The sequence below is a fragment of the Balaenoptera acutorostrata genome, chromosome 2 (assembly GCF_949987535.1).
Source record: "Balaenoptera acutorostrata chromosome 2, mBalAcu1.1, whole genome shotgun sequence".
NCBI classification, from domain to species: domain Eukaryota; kingdom Metazoa; phylum Chordata; class Mammalia; order Artiodactyla; family Balaenopteridae; genus Balaenoptera; species Balaenoptera acutorostrata.
In genome coordinates, this window is record NC_080065.1 from 174,703,904 (window position 1) to 174,723,415 (window position 19,512).

A 19,512-nucleotide genomic window follows, 5' to 3' on the forward strand; every position below is an offset into this window, starting at 1 on the left:
AGCCCGCGAGGCCAGCCGTAAAAGGCTCCCTCGCGCCACTTCCGGCCGGCTTCCGCAGACGGCCCTGGTGGGCGATCGTGAGGCGCCGGAGGACGTTCCCCGCGGCCGGAGCCATGGAGATGCCGCTGCCGCCCGATGGTGAGGCCCAGCCCGGGCTGGGGGGCCGTTTCTCTCTCCCCGGAATCCCCTGTTGACCCGCCCCGCCTTCCGGGGTCCCCGGGCCTAGGAGGGGGCGGGGCTCGGCCTCCCGGGTTCGCCTGCGGCCTCTCCCGCCGGTCCCCGCATTCCCGGAGCGCTTCTGGCTCCTGTCGGGACCCGTACAAGGGCGGCTTCTCCTGGGCCCACCCCTAGGGACCCCGGCCCCGCGGACGCGGGCTAGGAAGCCAGGGCCCCAGGATTTGGGCGGTCCTCGCTGACGCCCCGCGTGGCCTTTTCTCCGTCTTCCAGACCAGGAACTCCGAAATGTCATCGACAAGCTGGCCCAGTTCGTGGCTCGGAACGGGCCCGAGTTTGAAAAGATGACGATGGAGAAGCAGAAGGACAACCCGAAATTCTCGTTTCTGTTCGGAGGCGAGTTCTACAGTTACTACAAGTGCAAGTTGGCTCTAGAGCAGCAGCAGCGTGAGTCCTCTCCAGCTCTCAGGCCGCCCCCTCGAGCGAATCCTTTCTCTGGTTCCATTTCGGGCTCTGCCACAAAACGCCTTCTTTTAGGTCGCATGCTATTTCTCTGTGAAAATGGGTTAGTTGGGCCTTCACGATTCCTTCGGCTGTTCCCAGAGCCCTGCGGCTGCAGGGTCCGAGTGTCATGGAGAACGAGGTTATCGATTCTCCTTCTGGGCTCCGGATCAGGGATTTCTGTTGTTTTGCAAACATGATGACTGAGATCAGCGAGTAGAGTGACTGCTTCAGTGTTTTCCAGGGAAGAAGTGATAGAAGCCGGAGTGGGTGGGACCCTCCTGGCAGGTACCGTCCAGCCCCCTTTGCGGGCTCTCTGTGGGTCCAGCAAGGTTTTTGTTCATTTCAGATGGTTGGAGTCCAGATCAAAACTAATTGTCCTGTAGGCTTTAGTTCTTTGCAGCTGTTTATGTTCACTGGTTTGGGCTTCAAGGTTCCGGCTTGAAATTAACAGAATTTAAGATGAGCTCAGTTATCCTAGGTGGTCTTTGAATAACAGATAAATAGTCCCTGAGTTCACATCTGTATTGTTCAGTAGCAAATTCCTAGCTTCTAGATAACGTTGTGTTTCAGATTGCCAAGTAGGTGGAAATTGAAAGGTGAATGCTCCCTGGACTGCAAGCTCCCTGAGGCCAACCAGACCTTGTTTGGGTCAGTGTTGTGCCTAATAGGTAGCAGGTAGTAGGTGACCGATAGTTTGTAAGACATAGCAAAGTTAGAGTGGCTTGAACAAGCACAGTGTGTTTTGAGAGCCGGGAGAGGAATCATAAGAGGCCTAGCATGGCTGGAGTGTAGATGTGTGTAGACGGGGGAGGGGGTTGATCTGGAGTGGGAAAGTTTCCAGGGGAAAGTTTGGGTTTTCTTCCTTAATCCAGGGGTTCTTCTGGTGCCTGTTTAAGGTTTGAGATGAGGGTGGGGAAGACCTGTTGCCTGAAATTGTAGGCAAAATGTACCCATTTATGTGTTTCTGGAGCAACCTTTCCTTAGCCCCAGCGTGTCAACTTTAAAACCTCTGCTGTAGGCAGTGGGAAGCCACAAGGGAGGTTGAAACAAGGGAGAGGTGGGTCGGGTTTGTGTGGCCTGTGTGGAGGACAGGCTAGAGGGAGCGTGAGTGGAGGCTGGGACCAATGAGGCTGGCAGTTGGTGGTAAAGTCTGAATTGAGTCGGCGAGTTGAGTAAAGGGAGTGGGCTTGGGGACAGGTGGGCTGCAGGGGTAGAATCTGTGAACTGAAGCGCCAGTTGGATATTGATGCGGGTGGCATAACTTGGCAGGGGAGGACGGTGTTTGGGTTCGAGTGACCGTGAGGTGAGAGCTGCTTCCCCTGCGAGGGGAGCCCACTCCCACCCTGAAAGTCAGAAATCGGGGGCTGCTTGGGACTTGGCGCCATAATGGGGGGAAGTTGGGGTGTTTCTAGCAGGGGAAGATGGGGGCTCAGGAAATGCTTTCTGCAGGTAAGAATATCTCCGTTGCCATTGAAGTCCGTATCGGAGTTAGACACACGGAAACTGAGGAGCCAAGAGTGTTCAGATGGAGGAACGAGCCTTAGGAGGGGCTGGGGAGGCGAGGGCACAAAAGCTCAGGGTGCCTGAAGCCCAGAGAAGGAGGGATTCTTGGAGCAGCCAGAAGTGAGGGTGCACAGCAGGGAGGGCTGGCTTACCAAGGACTTCGGAATTCTGGAAGCTTTGGGGAAGCTCTAGAAGGGTTTCAGGACTGTGTTCTGGAGCAGGGCTAGCCACTCTGTAGCCAGCCCTTCACCCTGGTGGTTTGAGAAGACTGAGTCCTGGGACCGCTTGAGGTTGGCGCCTCACAGACTGGTGAAGGACTGGTTTTTGTTTTTTTCTGATCTGTTGCAAAAAGTACAGTTTGGCAAAGTACATTAAAAATGTGAACAATGATGGGAGTTCCCTGGCGGTCCAGTGGTTAGGACTTGGCACTTTCATTGCCGGGGCCCAGGTTCGATCCCTGCTCGGGGAACTAAGATCCAGAAAGTCACGTGGCACAGCGAAGAAAAGAAAAAAATGAGGGAAAAAACGTGAACCATGAAACATCAAATTGCTGTAAAAGTGCCAGAACACTCCCTCGCCATTTCTATGCTTGTCTAGTTTTGGCATCACCTGGGGCTGGCCCTTGGACCACACTTTGAGCAGCGGCACTACAGCCGCAGAGTAGAGAAGGGGAGGAGGGGGCAGGACTGGATGCAGGGAAACCAGTTCCCAGGTTGATGCAGGTGACAGCAGAGTCATGGCGGTGATGGCAGGACACAGATAGATTGGCATGTGATCTAGGAGGGTGACTTGACTGTGTGGGGCAGCTTGTTAGTGTGAAGTGCAAGGGAGAGAAAGGTGCATGAACCTTCTCATTTCTGGCTCAGGTATGTGGGCGTAGCTGTGCCAGCCACGGATTAGAAGGGGAGCTTTGGAGGGGGTGGAACGCAGGGTGAGAGGGAACCCATGCCTGTTTGAGGTGCCTGTGGAAAGCAGTGGCTATTTGGTCTGTAATTAGACCCAAAGCTTGAGGAATCCAGGGTGGCGATGATAGATTTAGGGGTCGTAGAGTGCACTTTGTAACTGCAGCCACAGGAAGATGTCATGTTCTCCTGGGGCCTTGCTCAGAGGAGGGGGCTTAATTCTCACACCTGGCATCTCAGTATGTGAGGGTCGGATAGAGGAAGAAGGGGCCGAGGGGATGGCCACACCGACCACATGAGACAAGGAGCTGAGACGGGGCCATCAGGCTGAGTGGGGATGACCGCAGTGGCTTTGGGGGTGGGGTGGGGCGGAGCCAGATCTCCGTGGGTTGAGATGAAGGGGAGATGAAGAATTGAAGATGAATCTTGGCTGTAAAATTGTTGAGAGCGGGGCATGGATGAAGAGGGAGCTTTTAAAGATCGAAGACTCGGGTGTGTTTAGATGTTGCTGGGGCAGTCAGTAAAGAGAGAAAATGAAGGAAGGAGAGCGAGAGGACACACTTCCTAAAGCAGCGTCCCTGGGAGGGTGGGATCCAGAGCGCAAGTCAGGGGGTGGGGGTGGTCCCGTAAAGTGCCTTTGGTGAAGGCCTGCCTCAGACCTAAGCAGTGGTGGGCCCTGGACGACACCCTGCACCCCACCATCCTTTCTATGGCTTTGTCCAAAGGCTGGGCCGCCTTAGAGTGGGACTCAGAAGAGCTCCAGCAGAGCGTGGTCACGCTCAGACCAGCCGAGGCCCAAATGCAGAGGGGGAGGCCATCTTATCCAGGGACCCTTCCCCAAGTCCTCCCCTCCCGTCCCATCTGGCGAGGTTTGGGGCCTGCACCTGCCCAACGCAGTCTCCTGCTAGCAGAATAGGGCATCCCACGTCGCCTCAATTTGGATTGACCCTTGAATACAGAGGAATAGAGTCAGTGGAAGGAAGGCAAAGGGTGGGGTGTAGGGAGGCCACAGCATGTGTCGGGTGCTGCCGTGCTCCTGCCGTAGGGCTGCAGGTGCGTGGGTTTGCTGGTCGCCATCCAGAGGTCCAGTGGCTTTGCTGTCTCGAAAGGCAAGAGTAGACTGGGGGACAGCAGGCGTTAGAAATAGCTGCCGAGGTTGCTGGGGGTTGAGAGACTTCCTCGGGGAGGGGCTGTTTCTTCAGGCCCAGGCGAGGTGTGGAGAAGGTGGAGGGGGTGGGCTGAGGCTTCCTCTGGGCCGAAGGACAGTGGGCAAGGCTGGACAGTGTTGGCTAGTGAGTGGTGAGATGACGGTCCCAAAGGTCTCCGAGGAGAGGACGAGCAGGAAGGCAGAAAGGGTCCGGGGCTAGGCCCCATGATACAAGGCACGCATGGCTGCGGCACGTCGCAGGGGTCCTCTTCTGGGTGGTGAGTATAGGGAGAGGAGCCCCCAGGACTCAGAGCTGCCCAGGAGGTGGCCAAGGGGATACCTGGACCCCAGCCACATCCTCACAGGGGCCACCTCTCCTCCTCTCCTGCCAGTCATCTGCAAGCAGCAGGCCCCAGAGCTGGAAGCGGCAACGGCCCTGCCACCGCTGCCACAGCCCCCGCTGGCCCCCGCTGCGCCCATCCCGCCAGCCCAGGGCACCCCATCCATGGACGAGCTCATCCAGCAGAGCCAGTGGAACCTGCAGCAGCAGGAGCAGCACCTGCTGGCCCTCAGACAGGTACGGGCCGGCTCCGTCCCCGCCCCCGCCCCCGCCCCTCTTGTCCTGAGCGGGGTACCCAAGCTCACCCTCTGTGCCTCAGTTGTTGTATCTGTACATTGACACTCACGTTAGATGTCAGCGCTGAGGACGGGGAAGTCCCGTTGCCCGGGGCTCGGTGCCTGACGGTCATTATCCCTCCATGCTGCCACCACCCATGTTGTGTGTAGCTTGACCCCGATGCTGGACACGGAGGTTGCGTCTCATCCCAGTGAGGTCACTGCACGAGCTTTGATACACACACACCCGTTGTGCTGGAGTGGGTGCCGACAAGTGAGACTGCACATTGGAAATTGTGTGACAGAGAATGCCCGGTGGCCTCTGGCGCCACCGGCACCAGCTCCTGCTGCTTAGGTCACCCCAAGCTGTTGTGGGGAAGGACCCTTTTGTCCCAGTCCATCACAGTCTGGTACTTTGGCCAAATACAATAGGATCAACTGCCAGAAACACAAGATGGATGAAAAGATCTCTGAAACACCAGCCCCAGTTTTAGTATTGGAGTCAAGATGTAAGTTACGGTTGTATTATTGAAAACAAAACACTCCAGAATGCTTACCCTCAGTTTCCATACGGAGCTCGTCACAGACTGGGCAGTCTGGCTTCAGCCAGCCCTGGGCTGACTGCCTGTCCCCCCAGCAGCACCGGGTCTCAGCCATATCTCAGTTTGCCAGCCTAACGGGCAGAAATCTGGCGTCCTGTTTTCATTGCGGACTCCCTGGTTGCTCGTGAGGTTGCTCTGCTTGTATGCGACTGGTGACTGTTTATATTTGTCCTCTCCATACCGTGTTCACACCCGCCACTCGTTTTTCTTTCTTTTTTTGGTGAATTGATGTGCAGAGGTTCCTTGTTCCTCTGGGTCTTAATCTTTCTGTCTGTCATCTCCGGGGAGACATTGTCTCCCCCTGTATCTTGTCTGGCTTTATCCTCTGCCTGCTCTGCCTGGTACGGCCGTGACTTACAGATGCGTGTCTCAGGCTTCGGGCGTGAGTGTTGGGGGCAGGGCACTGATGGGCCAGCCTGGCTGGGCCTGGGCCAGGGTCCCTCCTCACGCAGTCTCGGTCCCACTTGGCCTTCTAGGAGCAGGTGACAGCAGCCGTGGCCCACGCGGTGGAACAGCAGATGCAGAAGCTCCTGGAGGAGACCCAGCTGGACATGAACGAGTTTGACAACCTGTTGCAGCCCATCATCGACACCTGCACCAAAGATGCCATCTCGGTGAGGGCGGGGCCGGGGTGGGGGCGTGCTCCCAGAACCTGGTGCTCCTGACTAGGTGGGAGCTCCTGCAGCCAGTCTGGGCCAGGGCTGCTCCAGGGGCACCCCGTCTCCGCATCCCCTTCCCGCATGAGCACTTCCGTGGGCTCCCCCACCAAGAAAGGTGGAAGGCAGGCAGAGGCCGTCCGACATTCCCGGGCGTCTGTACACACTTTGGCCTGGGGGAGCCCAGCCCCACTCACCCACCACCCTGGCTGTTTCAGGCTGGGAAGAACTGGATGTTCAGCAACGCCAAGTCCCCACCGCACTGCGAGCTGATGGCGGGCCACCTCCGGAACCGCATCACGGCCGACGGGGCGCACTTCGAGCTGCGGCTGCACCTCATCTACTTGATCAATGATGTGCTGCACCACTGGTGAGGGCCCTGCCAGCTCCGCCTTCCCTCCTGCTCCTTCTCCCTCTCCCGGCCGATGCTCTACACTCAGGAGCCTGGCCTGTCCCGGGACTGGGAACCACTCTTCCGAAGATCCAGGGGGAGGGTTGGTCTGAGCCACAAGCCCTCCATCGGGAGGACAGCCACCTGCACCCCCCACCACCTCAGCCCCTACCCCAGACCCCACGCCCCACCTGGGGCCGCTGTCCCCTCACTCCTTGCTCTCAGGGCAGTTTCTGGGTGTTTTTCAGTGTCTCTGTCAGCTGCCAGCTCCCTTTCACTGATCTACACACACCCCAGTCACCTGACTCTGCTCTGCTTCAGGAATCTTCCCATAGGGTCCCCCTGGCTAACCCTCTGCACACCCCCAAGCCCTCCTAAGGCCAGGCCGGTGTTTACTTCCACACGGCCTCTTTGGTGCCTTTTGACAAACGTTAAGTCGAGAAACCAGATGGCTGGGCCAGAGACAGAGGGAAGCTCACGGTGCTAGTAAGGCTAGCCTGTAGCTGTGAAGACTGGCAGCCACATTTGTCTTTGAACTTGGCTGGCTGGGGGACAGCTCCTGTGAGGGCAGCAGACTCAGACCCAGGTCTTGCGCCTTCTGCCCGCATGCAGCCGGGCCCTGCCCCTCCCCGCTTCGTGTGCCATGTGGGCGGTTCCGGTGTCACTCCGCGCTCCCTACATCACCTTCCCCTATTTCTCTGCCACTGGGAAATAAGTAGCTGTTTGGAACCTTGCCTGCCTCCTGCTCCACCAGCCGCTCCGCTGACTCAGGGCAGATCTGCAGAGACAGCCCTGTTTCTGGCGCTTCTCCAGCCACCCGCTTCCTGAGCCTCACTGTCTGGAAGCCCAGTGCGGCTCGCCCTGTCCTCCTGCCTGGGCTGCCCTCCCTCCCCCAACCTGGCTTCCCGGCCCCGGGCACTTGCTGCTCTCTCTGAGCTCCCTCTGGTGAGCTCGCCTCTGAGAGGGGTTCTAGCTGCCCACCTTCTTCCCCGGGCTCTGCCACCGCATTGCGCAGCTGCGGGCCCTCCACGCTCATTTATGCGGCATGCCCCCCGAGAGGGCGCCTCACCCTGTCAGGCCTCAGGCTCCTAGGCATCTGGCAGCCCGCACCCTCCCTCTGCCTTGTGGAAGGTGGGGTCCCAGCCCAGGTTTCCTCGTGCCTAGGGTGTGACAGTGCTGAGCGAGGCTGCCTGGACAAGGCCCTGTACCTACAGCAACCCCAGCTCAGCCTTTGTGGGCAGCTGGGGCTCTCAGAGGCCTGCATCTGTCCATCCTCATGCCACCCTGGGAGAGAAGGGTTATCTTACTGATAAGGGGACCAGGATGAGAGGCCTTGCTCTGAAAGTCCCCAGGCTGTGTTCTTTCCCTCCTCCCACTGCCATCCATCCATCTTGTGGGGAGCCCAGCCCTTGTCCCAGCCGGGTTGGGGGCCCGTGTCCCAAGAAGGCAGAGGGTGCTGTGGCTGGAGCCGCGATGGTAACGGGCGCGTGGCCGGGTCCCGCCCCAGGGCCCTGACGCGCGGAAGGTCTCTCCCTCACAGCCAGCGCAAGCAGGCCCGGGAGCTGCTGGCCGCCCTGCAGAAGGTCGTGGTGCCCATCTACTGTACCAGCTTCTTGGCCGTGGAGGAGGACAAGCAGCAGAAGATTGCCCGGGTACGAGGGGCAGCTGGTGGGTTGGGGGGGAGATGGGCGGGGGTGGGGGGGTGGCCCTCGTTTTCCCCCTGACACGGCCTTTCCCTCCTCCCCAACGTCCAGCTCCTGCAGCTCTGGGAGAAGAACGGCTACTTTGACGACTCCATCATCCAGCAGTTACAGAGCCCGGCCCTGGGGCTCGGCCAGTACCAGGTGTGTGCTGCTCCCTGAAGTCAGGGGGCTGGGCACCACCAGTAGGGTGGTGACCTCACAGTCCTGGTGGCATTTTCCAAACTGGACTCCCGGAGTGCCCCTGGGATGGTGGTGAGTGGTGGGAGGCGGAGTCTGAGGAGCAGCTTCGGGGGCCCCCACCCCATCCACAGCAGCCAGTGAGCCCACCAGACTTTTCCTGGTGCGCTTGTGACCAGGTTACCTGGTTTAGGCTCTGCTCTCAGGGGTGCCTTTGGCCCATTTGCTCTGGTCCTCCAGGTGTGATGGGAGCATGAGGAAACCCTGGCATAGTCTAGGCTGCCACCTTCATCGTGTTGTGCACAGTGTCCCCTGTGTGCACATCTGCTTGTCTCTGAGGGGGCATCTGTCAGAGGTCGGGGTCGCAGAGCAGAGAGAGGAGGGCCGGATCTCCTTGGTCACCTCTCCTGTGGTGCCGGCATTGCTAGCCCATCTACAGCTGCTTGGGAAAAAGGCACAGTTCACACCCCCTTTTCCCAGGCCGGAAGATGTCGTCTTCCTGCACAGGTCTGGTTGAATGTGAGAAGCTATATGTTGACCGATTCCTCTGTGATGCTCCTGACTGCCACCCTCCCTACAGGGGAGAAGCTTTCATGCTCAGAAAGGCAAATGAGGAAAGTGCATTTCAGACTTTTTCTAAGCTTTACTCCTCTTTTTAATTGATAAATAAAAATGGGCTCATACCACCATACCACAGTGATATTCACTGCTTTTCTCCTATTGAGTTGGTGGTAGCAGCTCATGGTTACTGAGTCACCCTAGTTCCTTTCACTGCATTTTCCCCGAGTCCTCAGAGGTAGGTCCCGTTATTGTCCAGTTTTATAGGTGAGGAAATTGAGGCTCCGGGGAGGTTGTGACTTGCTCAAAGCCATACAGTGAGTAAGAAGTACAGCCTGTGAGCATGTCCTAGGACGTTTGTCAGTGGTGGGATTTTAATGTCTGCGTGGCACTCCAGGGCACGGCTGTCCTTGCTTATTCCCATTGTTAGGGAATTCTAAACTGCCCAGCACCAAACGTCACCAAGTCTGGCTAGATTGAGATGCTCTGTGGTTGTCAAGCTCAAGGTGATTGTTTTACGTGACAATCGCCTGCTTGCCCTGGGTCCCTGGGCCTTGCTGCCCGCAGCATCACCCCAACCTTCTGGGTGCTCCCCAGGCATTTGTCCCCGTGCTGCTCCAGAGGGTCTCGGACCTTGAGTCTCACATCCTGAGTGCCGGCTGCCCTACTCTCCACCAGGCAACCCTCATCAATGAGTACTCCTCGGTGGTCCAGCCGGTGCAGCTGGCCTTCCAGCAGCAGATCCAGACCCTCAAGACACAGCACGAGGAGTTTGTCAACAGCCTGGCCCAGCAGCAGCAGCAGCAGCAGCCGCAGCCGCAGATCCAGATGCCGCAAATGGAAGCTGAAGTCAAGGCCACGCCGCCGCCGCCTGCTCCGCCCCCCGCCCCCACGCCTGCCCCGGCCATCCCGCCAACCACCCAGCCTGGTACGTGGCTCCCTCAGCACCTGCCCCCAGGAGGCAGCCTCCGGAAAGCAGTCTCCTCCCCCAGGAAGGGATCTGGTTCTGTAGTCTCAGGCCCAATCCAAAGAGCAGATTTTAATCTATTTACAAGCACCAGGCAGGTAATTTCACAGGTAAGTGTAACCACGCCCTTACAACTGAGACAGTTCTCCTGTACAAACCATCCCAGGGAATGGTTTCCCAGGGAGAGGAAAGCTCTCCAAGTCATTTTTCGAGGCTAGGATAACTGACACCAGATAGACATGGACAGGGAAAGAAAGAAAAATGTAACCCAGTGTCACTTCTGAGCAAAGATGAAGAAATAGGAAATACTGGGTTGGCCAAAAGTTCGTTCGTTTTTTTCCATAAGATGGCTCTAATAGCACTAAGTTGTCTTTAATTTTGTTAGATTGTATGTGACAGCTGTCATATCAGTGTGCATTTAAAAAAAGACATCAAAATTGGTGAATTTTTGTGTAGCCAGTTTAATACTGAAGATAGAAAAAAAAAAAAGGAACATTTTCAGCATATTATGGTTTATCATTTCAAGAAAGGTAAAAACGCAACCGAAATGCAAAAAAAGATTTGTGCAGTGTATAGAGAAGGTGCTGTGACTGATCAAAACGTGTCAAAGGTGGTTTGCGAAATTTCGTGCTGGAGATATCTCGCTCAACGGTGCTCCACCATCGGGTAGGCCAGTTGAAGTTGATAAAGATCAGATTAAGACATTAATTGAGAACAATCGACATTATACCATGCGGGAGATAAGTGACATACTCAGAATATCCAAATCAAGTGTTGAAAATCATTTGCACCAACTTGGTTATGTTAATCTCTTTGATGTTTGGGTTCCACGTAAGTTAAGTGAAAAAACCTTCTTGACCGTATTTCCGCATGCAATTCTCTACTTAAACATAATGAAAACATTCCGTTTTTAAAACAAATTGTGATGGGCGATGAAAAGTAGATATTGTACAATAATGTGGAATGGAAGAGATCGTGGGGCAAGTGAAATGAACCACCACCAACCACACCAAAGGCCAGTCTTCATTCAAAGAAGGTGACGTGTATATGGTGGGATTGAAAGGGAGTCCTCTACTATGAGCTCCTTCCAGAAAACCAAACGATTAATTCCAACAAGTACTGCTCCCAGTTAGACCAAATGAAAGCAGCACTCAACGAAAAGCGTCCAGAGTTAGTCAACAGAATAACGCAAGACTGCATGCTTCTTTGATGACCAGGCAAAAACTGTTATAGTTTGGCTGGGAAGTTCTGATTCATCTGCTGTATTCACCAGACGTTGCACCTTTGGATTTCCATTTATTTCGGTCTTTACAAAATTCTCTTAATGGAAAAATTTTCAATTCCCTGGAACACTGTAAAAGGCACTTGGAACAGTCCTTTGCTCAAAAAGATAAAAAGTTTTGGAGGGCTTCCCTGGTGGTGCAGTGGTTGGGAGTCTGCCTGCCAATGCAGGGGACACGGGTTCGAGCCCTGGTCTGGGAAGATCCCACATACCGCGGAGCAACTAGGCCCGTGAGCCACAACTACTGAGCCTGCACGTCTGGAGCCTGTGCTCCGCAACAAGAGAGGCCGCGCTAGTGAGAGGCCCACACACCGCGATGAAGAGTGGCCCCCGCTTGCCGCAACTAGAGAAAGCCCTCGCACAGAAACGAAGACCCAACACAGCCAAAAATAAATAAATAATTTAAAACTTCCTTATTGAAAAAAAAAAAAAAAAGTTTCGGGAAGATGGAATTATGAAGTTGCCTGAAAAATGGCAGGAGGTAGTGGAACAAAAGGGTGAATACGTTGTTCAATAAAGTTCTTGGTGAAAATGAAAAACGTGTCTTTTATTTTTACTTAAAAACTGAAGGCATTTTTTGGCCAACCCAATGAAGTCTTAGCAGGTGAAGTCTAGCACAGTATTTAAAAGATATGTCATGACCAAATAGGATATGTCTCAGGAATATATAAGGATGGTTTAATACCAGAAAATCTAACAAAATAACAGATCAGATGGGAAGAAGTCTTTCAACTAGATGCAAAAAGGGTACTTAATAAAGTGATGATAGGGGCTTCCCTGGTGGCGCAGTGGTTAAGAATCCACCTGCCAATGCAGGGCACACGGGTTCGAGCCCTGGTCTGGGAAGACCCCACGTGCCGCGTAGCAACTAAGCCTGTGCACCACAACTACTGAGCCTGTGCTCTAGAGCCTGCAAGCCAGAACTACTGAACCCGTGTGCCACAACTACTGAAGCCCGTGCACCTAGAGCCCGTGCTCCGCAACAAGTGAAGCCACCGCAATGAGAAGCCCGCGCACCGCAACGAAGAGTAGCCCCCACTCGCTGCAACTAGAGAAAGCCTGCACGCAGCAACGAAGACCCAACGCAGCCAAAAATTAAATAAAATTTTTTTTTAAATTGATAAAAATTCTTGAGCAAACTAAAATCAATATGGCTTATCGATCAATAAGTAGGATACTTATTGTAAAGCGTTGAAAGGAGAGAGGTGCGTATCCTGGCCAAGGTCAGGTCTCTCCGTGTTGCCTTCCCGGAGGCAATGGCAGTTTTCAGTGGGGTCAAGAAGCAAGGGTTTATTAGGCAGTAAGCCCAGCCTGGGTTGGCCCTGGGTGCTTGCTGACGATCATTTCGGTTGGGGCCTCCTGCTGCCACCATCTCTGAGTGCTTTTTTGCCTGGTTCTAGATGACAACAAGCCACCCATCCAGATACCCGGCTCTTCCGAGTACGACGCCTCAGGAGGGGTCCAGGACCCTGCCGCCACCGGCCCCCGGGGCCCTGGGCCCCATGACCAGATCCCACCTAACAAGCCCCCGTGGTTTGACCAGCCTCACCCCGTTGCTCCTTGGGGCCAACAGCAGGTATCTCTTAGAACTTGTTGCAGGGGCAGGTGGGGCACACTTGGGTTCAGCTGGATGGCAGGCAGGTGGGTGATGGCCGCTGTGCGGGTTGATGGGCTTTTAGCGGCTCCCTGGGCAACGAGGTTCTGCAGCAGGGCCTGGGGTTTGGGGGTGCTGGCAAGAAGGTGATAGTCTTCCCGAAGTATTGGGACTGAGCTGGGGAAGAAAGTTGGGCCTTTACATCCTTCCCGGGAGCTTTGGTTACCTGGGCTTCTCCGTAACACAGGTCCCCATTTTCCTGTGAGTGCTGAGAAGTTTAACACCATGAAGTACAGCAAGGCGATTTGTTTCCTTCCCTCTTAAACTCATTTGACCAGCAGTGTCAACATCTCATCACCCTAGAAAGAACATGGTGCTTTCGTAAGGAAAGGAAAGGTCAGAAATACCAGGCTAGCAGCATTTTCTGGGTCTGGGATGCTGGTCCGTTCTTCCCTCCCTCCAGGTTCCTTGGAGTCAGAAACTTCTAGGCCAGGGCAGGGGTCATTCTCATCCAGCATAACATGACTGGAAAACACCCCGCAGCTTGCTCTCTGGCCACTGGACCTGGTTAGAGCAATCAGGTCTAGCTCTGGGTGTCCACTTGCCTCTCGACCAGGCATGGTGGGTGTGGCCCTCCCTGGTTGACCCTGTGTGGAGGGGGCGTAAGGGAGATAGTTCTGGGCTGACAAGTGCAGGGTCATGGCTGTGAGTCCCCCCAGCCCACCCTCAGCTTCCGGACAAGAGATTTAACATCACAAAAGATGGGGCATCCCCACAAAGACAGCTCCTGCCTCTGGGTGCCTGCGGTGAGCCCTGCAGTGCTGGGTGCCCTCTGATGCGGGGGCACTTCTCCCCATTTTGTTGGTGTGGAAACAGATGCCCCTAGTGTCTCCCGGCTCAGTCTTTTTGGGGACCGGCAGGTTAGGCTCACAACGGTGGGGCTCCCTCACTGAAGGCCAGCAGTGCACCCACAGTCCACAGTAAGAAACCACAGTTGCCATATTGAAAATCTGGCTTCTTGGCTTCTCTTGAAAACCTGAGGATGTGGCGGCCGGGGCCGGCCTCCCTGTGCTCGTGGTCAGCGGAGCCCCCCAGCCCTGACCCTAGAGGTGGCCCTCTGGGCAGCCTCACCCAGGCGCAGGCCACCCTGGCCCTGAGTTTGGGTTGCAGTCCTGGCTCTTTTAAGTCTTCAAAGCAGCAGCTGGGCAAGCTCCAGAGCTTATGGTCTTCAGCTTACAGAAAGCCATTTCCTGGTAACAGAGCAGACTCTGAGATAAGGATGTGAGAGGGCAGGTGACCCCAGGAGGCAGCGTAGGGGAGAGAAGTGACAGGGAAGGGAGAACAGGCAGGGACGGGGTGTCATCAGGGCGGGCTCTGCCGTGGGCCCTGCGGCTCGGCCTCTGTGCCCTGGGAGTGGTGGGGCCGCACCCCTGCACTGTCCCACTGAGGGGCTCGTGGGCTGGTGTTCGTTCCCCAGCTTCTGTCAGGCATGGGGTTGGGGGGTGCTCCCCAGCCCAGATGCAGGTGCAGCATTTGAGAGTCTGGGCCTGGGGGACAGGCGGCACCACAGCACCCGCTGCACACGTCAGAGTGAAGGTGGCAGCGCCCAGCCGGGCTGTAGGCCTGCAGCTCCAGGGGGTGCTGGGCTCGGGTCTGGGCCGCCTCCACCGCCGGAGACTGAGGTCAGCAGGTGCCTGCTGGGTGCCTCGCGTGCCCAGTGCAGGCCGGGTCTCACGTCCGCTCTTTGCCTTGCAGCCTCCCGAGCAGCCCCCCTACCCACACCACCAGGGCGGGCCGCCCCACTGCCCACCCTGGAACAACAGCCACGAGGGAATGTGGGGCGAGCAGCGTGGGGACCCCGGCTGGAATGGCCAGCGCGACGCCCCCTGGAACAGCCAGCCCGACCCCAACTGGAACAACCAGTTCGAGGGCCCGTGGAACAGCCAGCACGAGCAGCCGCCCTGGGGCGGGGGCCAGCGCGAGCCGCCCTTCCGCATGCAGCGGCCGCCACACTTCCGCGGGCCCTTCCCGCCCCACCAGCAGCACCCGCAGTTCAGCCAGCCGCCACACCCACACAACTTCAACCGCTTCCCGCCCCGCTTCATGCAGGACGACTTCCCGCCTCGGCACCCCTTCGAGCGGCCGCCCTACCCTCACCGCTTTGACTACCCTCAGGGGGACTTCCAAGCTGGTGAGTGCGAGGTCGCCCTCGGGGGCACTGTCCTCAGGCCAGGGATCACGTCCCTCTCCTGCCCTGTGATCCCTGAGAAGGTCAGGTCACTCGCCGGCAGGGCCTGGAAGAGGCGCCTGACGAATCAGCCTTCTGAGCGGGCTGGTGGCACTGCTGGCGGTCCTGCCGTGTGGCCTGGTGTGCCCTGAGCCAGGGTGACAGGCGGAGGGTCATAGGGTGACAGAGGAGCCCAGCTCGGTCCCTCAGGAAGGTGGGGAGAGGAGGGCAGACCGGCGACCCTAGTGTGGGCACCCGCCAGGCACCAGGCCAGCTGTTGAGGTGTGAGGCCCTGTATCTCGCAGAAGAGGAAGGACGATGGGGTTCCGAAAGGAAAAGGAACTCCCTAGTCCCCACGGCGGGCAGACCAGGCAGTGAGCGAGCCACTGAGTCCAGGCCCGGCAGCGCTTGTGCCATTCCCTGCTCCTTGTCTTGCTGTTTTCGTCAGGTGTTCTGTTTTCTTTTTGAAGAATCTTTAGTTTTCTCGATCTTGTGTTTTGTAAAAAATTTCATTTCAACTTTCCTACTCTTCAATCTTTATCCTCAAATCCATTCTTGACTGTAAATTGAGCTTGGAGACCAGTAGCAGGTTTCTTACTTGTTGTGAGTGTCTTGGGGCTGCTGTAACAAAGTACCATGGACTGGGTGTCTCCAACAACAGGGAATTCTTCTCTGGCACTTAGTTCTGGAGGCTGGAGGTCCGAGATCAAGGTGTCAGCGGGGTTGGTTTCTACTGAGGCCTCTCCCCGTGGCTTGTAGATGCCTGTCCTCTCCCTGTGTCTTCCCATGGTCTTCTCTGTGTGTCTGTGTCTTAATCTCCTTTTCTTAGAAAGACATCAGTCAGTATTGGATCAGGGCCCACTCAAAGGACCTCATCTAAAGTAGTCATCTCATTACAGGCTCCATTCCCAAATGCAGTCACATTCTCAGGTACTGGGGACACAGTTTGGCTCATAACATGGCTGTTTGAAGGTTATGTGATTTCCCTTGTGGTTCTTTCTTTCACCCATGAGGTCTGTCAGGTGCTGCTCTGGGTGCAGGACAGGCCACTCTGAGCCCCGGCTCCTCCCCCGTTGCTTTGTGGCCCCGAGCAGTGAATGAAGCAGCTGGAGGGTTGGTGCTGGGCAGGGCTGCCCAGGAAGTGGATGTGGGCATCCTTGCCCCACTCTGAGCCCCTTTCCACTGCGCTTATTACCTTGGAGAGCTTGACCGGGCTGTTGGCGTTGCCCAGCTCTCGACTTTGCGGCAGGCCTGAGTCAAGTTTCTGTTTTGCAGAGATGGGACCCCCTCACCACCATCCCGGCCACCGCATGCCTCACCCTGGGATCAACGAGCACCCGCCTTGGGGTGGGCCCCAGCACCCTGACTTCGGCCCTCCTCCCCACGGCTTCAACGGGCAGCCCCCTCATATGCGGCGACAGGGCCCTCCCCACATCAACCACGACGACCCCAGCCTGGTCCCCAATGTGCCCTACTTTGATCTCCCTGCCGGGCTGATGGCCCCCCTCGTGAAGGTAATGTTGCCGAGTTGAGTGCCAAGCTTAGCCTTGAATGCTTGGTCTCCACGTGGAAAGTTCACAGGTGGAACCCATTTCCCGATTGGCTACAAAACACTGCTTCCCAGGGCCCCTGCCCCTGTCGTTTCCCGCACCCCAGTGAGCCTGACCAGTAGTCAGAGAGGATGTGCCTGAGCCAGCAACACCGCTTCGCGTGCTCACGTGTGGCTGCGAGCAAGGCCCGTGTCCCCCTCTGCTCCCTCCAAGCCTCCCTCCTGGGGCTGCAAGCTTGGTAGCTGCTCAGAGTGGGCTGGGCTGGGCTGGGCCTGAGGTGCAGGTCCTCTTGGTCCTGGCCTTTGGAAGCCACCTTGCCCAGGGGCTGATGACAGGGATTTCTCAGAAAAGGGGTGGTCTCCAGTTGAGCAAGGTGAGCAAGGCAGGAGAGGGGGTCAGAAGGGAGCCAGGGCTGGGCTCAGGGCGCTCTGAGGGTCATGCTGGCTGTACTGGTCCCTGCCACTCCCCGTCCCCTCTGAGACACTAGCATACTGGAAGCTGAGACAGGTCACGCTGGGGCAGCAAGGGGAGTCAGAGGCAGAGGGGCCAGCGGGGCTGCCCTCGGGGTAGGAGCTGGAGCAGAGACAGGGGCACATAGCGGGGCCCCTGGGGTAGGCGCCTGGGCACAGGGCGGTGGTTGGCAGGGGAGGGCGTCTGGGATCCATGGCGTGTCGGTGAATTAACAGGGGTCTTTCCTTTACCTGAGCTTGGAGGCCATGTCTTCTCTGCATTGTTGTAGAGAGAGAATTCTGTAGCTTCTGTCAACTTCCATGGAGCCCTCAACCACCCCATTTAGGAATTGAAGTATTGGTGTGGCCAAACCCTCCAGGAGGGTGGGGTTTCCCAGGAAGGGCCGGGTGAGGCACTCTGATGCGCAGGGCAACTGTGTCCCGCCCCCGGCTCTCCGGTCCCCCAGCCCCCGCAGTTCCCTGGATGGGCTCCAGCAGGGAGCAGTGACGGCTGTGTTCTCCACTGCAGCTGGAAGACCACGAGTACAAGCCTTTGGATCCTAAAGACATCCGCCTCCCACCCCCCATGCCACCCAGTGAGAGGCTGCTGGCGGCCGTGGAGGCCTTTTACAGCCCTCCCTCACACGACAGACCCAGGAACAGGTACGGGGCTGCGGGAGACGAGGCGCTGGGGCTGGTGATGGGAGGGGAGGCCCCTGGCCCCTCTCCTGGCCTGTCTTCCCCAGTTTGCTTCACAAGAAAGACTCCGGACAGTCCCACCTTCCGCCCAGGGTGGTGTGAGGCCCAGGTGAGAAAATGTGGTTAGGAGATGCCATTTCTCCCCCAGCTTGCGTGATGTGTGCCACGCATAGAGTGGCCCTCGATAAAAGGCTTTTACCACGTTAGAGACATCAGAACAAGAGCTTACCTCAGGATCCCCTCCCCCAGCGGCCTCCTCGCTTCAGTTAAAATCGTCTTCTGCTCTGTTTGGGGCCACAGGCCTACCTGCCTACAAATCAAGAGTTTCTCGTCCCCAGTTACAGTAACCCTGAGACCCTCTTCAACTATTTGGAGAAAGCCCAGCATGGAAAGGCGTGGGAGCCACGAAGCGCTGGGAGCGCAATCCAGCCTCTCCACCTCCCAGCGGGCGGCCTGGCCTCTGGGCCTGGTCACTCCTCTGAGAAAGGGCAGCCCTGTGGCAGTGACCACCCGAGTGCTTTCTCTGCTGGGCCCTTGCTTAGCATCCTGAGTGAAAGAGGGAAGGCCTGTCGGGTAGGGCTTATTCCTGGTGACTTTTTCACAAGTTCCCTGTGGGAGGGAGGCTTGTGTTCATACAGGGGATGCCCATGTCTTACAGTGAAGGCTGGGAGCAGAACGGCCTCTATGAGTTCTTCCGAGCAAAAATGCGGGCCCGGCGGAGGAAAGGCCAGGAGAAGAGGAACAGGTAAGAGCGCACACGCCCACCCCGCTGCCCCCTCCCCGCCACCGGTGTGGAGGTCAGGCCTCCGCAGTGCATCCCGTCCTAGGTCAGCTGGGAGCAAGCCCTGCCTTTGCTGACAGGCGCGCTGTGGTGTCGTGCCCGGCGCAGGCAGAGGGGGGTCAGTTCTGGCCTCTGCCTGGGTCGTGGGTCTGGCACCCTACGATAAAGGTGCTGTGAGCCACCAGGAGCTGTTTCCCACAAGGCCGAAGTTAAAACACCAGTACGAGAGAGAAGCTTGCCATAGTCTGTATTCAACCCTGATGTGAAAGGGCGTGTCTGCACCTGCACTGGGCACATCGGGGGTCTTTTAGAGTTGGGGGTTGGGGCGGGCTGGGCACAGCCCATGGAGGGGCTCCGGCTCACCAGGCCTCTCCCCGCAGCGGACCCTCGAGGTCTCGGAGCAGATCCAAAAGCCGAGGGCGCTCCTCCTCCCGCTCCAACTCGAGGTCCTCCAAGTCTTCCGGCTCGTACTCAAGGTCAAGGTCTCGTTCGTGCTCCCGCTCCTACTCCCGCTCCAGATCCAGGTAGGCAGGGCCGCGCCTCTCGGGATGCAAGGCCTCAGGCTCCTCGGCAGCTGCGCTGACCCGCCCCGTCTCCCCTGGCCCGCAGGAGCCGCAGCCGGTCACGCTCCTCACAGAGCCGCTCCCGGACCCGCTCTCGCTCTCGGTCCAAGTCCTACTCCCCGGGAAGGAGACGTCGGTCGCGGTCCAGGAGCCCCACCCCGCCGTAAGATTTCTGTCTTAACTGTCAGGACCTCTGGTAGCGCTGGAACCCTCTGATGCTTTGCTGTGAATGTTGAAACGTGTTGTTAGAAGACGCGCTCGCAGTGGCCTGCGCCAAGGCGGCACCTCGGGGCCCCCGAGCGCTAGCACAGTGACAGTGGCACCTCGTCTCACACCTCGCTGTTACCTCTGCAGTCACGTTGTAAAGCCTGAGGCGGTGGCTGCGCTCTGTATTTTCTGACCGTTTTACGGGTCCAGTGTGGCCCGCCCGTGCCGCTGAGTGTGAGGCAGGGGCCGCCATCTTAGGGA

General features: G+C 57.3%; 1 protein-coding gene across 3 annotated transcripts in view; it reads left to right on the forward strand.

Moving 5' to 3' along the window:
• Nucleotides 1-19,512, forward strand: part of CHERP (calcium homeostasis endoplasmic reticulum protein) — a 21,545-nt gene continuing 2,033 nt past the window's right edge. The window contains exons 1-15 of one of the 3 annotated variants that reach the window (XM_057540300.1): nt 1-138; nt 448-621; nt 4,623-4,807; nt 5,924-6,061; nt 6,322-6,473; nt 8,002-8,146; nt 8,249-8,338; nt 9,611-9,860; nt 12,582-12,757; nt 14,531-14,966; nt 16,278-16,516; nt 17,531-17,664; nt 18,359-18,445; nt 18,862-19,005; nt 19,091-19,207. In XM_057540300.1, coding sequence (XP_057396283.1) covers nt 114-138; nt 448-621; nt 4,623-4,807; nt 5,924-6,061; nt 6,322-6,473; nt 8,002-8,146; nt 8,249-8,338; nt 9,611-9,860; nt 12,582-12,757; nt 14,531-14,966; nt 16,278-16,516; nt 17,531-17,664; nt 18,359-18,445; nt 18,862-19,005; nt 19,091-19,207 — 2,492 coding nt within the window. In that variant the 5' untranslated portion in view covers nt 1-113. The remainder of the gene's footprint in view (nt 139-447; nt 622-4,622; nt 4,808-5,923; nt 6,062-6,321; nt 6,474-8,001; nt 8,147-8,248; nt 8,339-9,610; nt 9,861-12,581; nt 12,758-14,530; nt 14,967-16,277; nt 16,517-17,530; nt 17,665-18,358; nt 18,446-18,861; nt 19,006-19,090; nt 19,208-19,512) is intronic. The other 2 variants (XM_057540302.1, XM_057540303.1) reach the window with 2 other exon arrangements.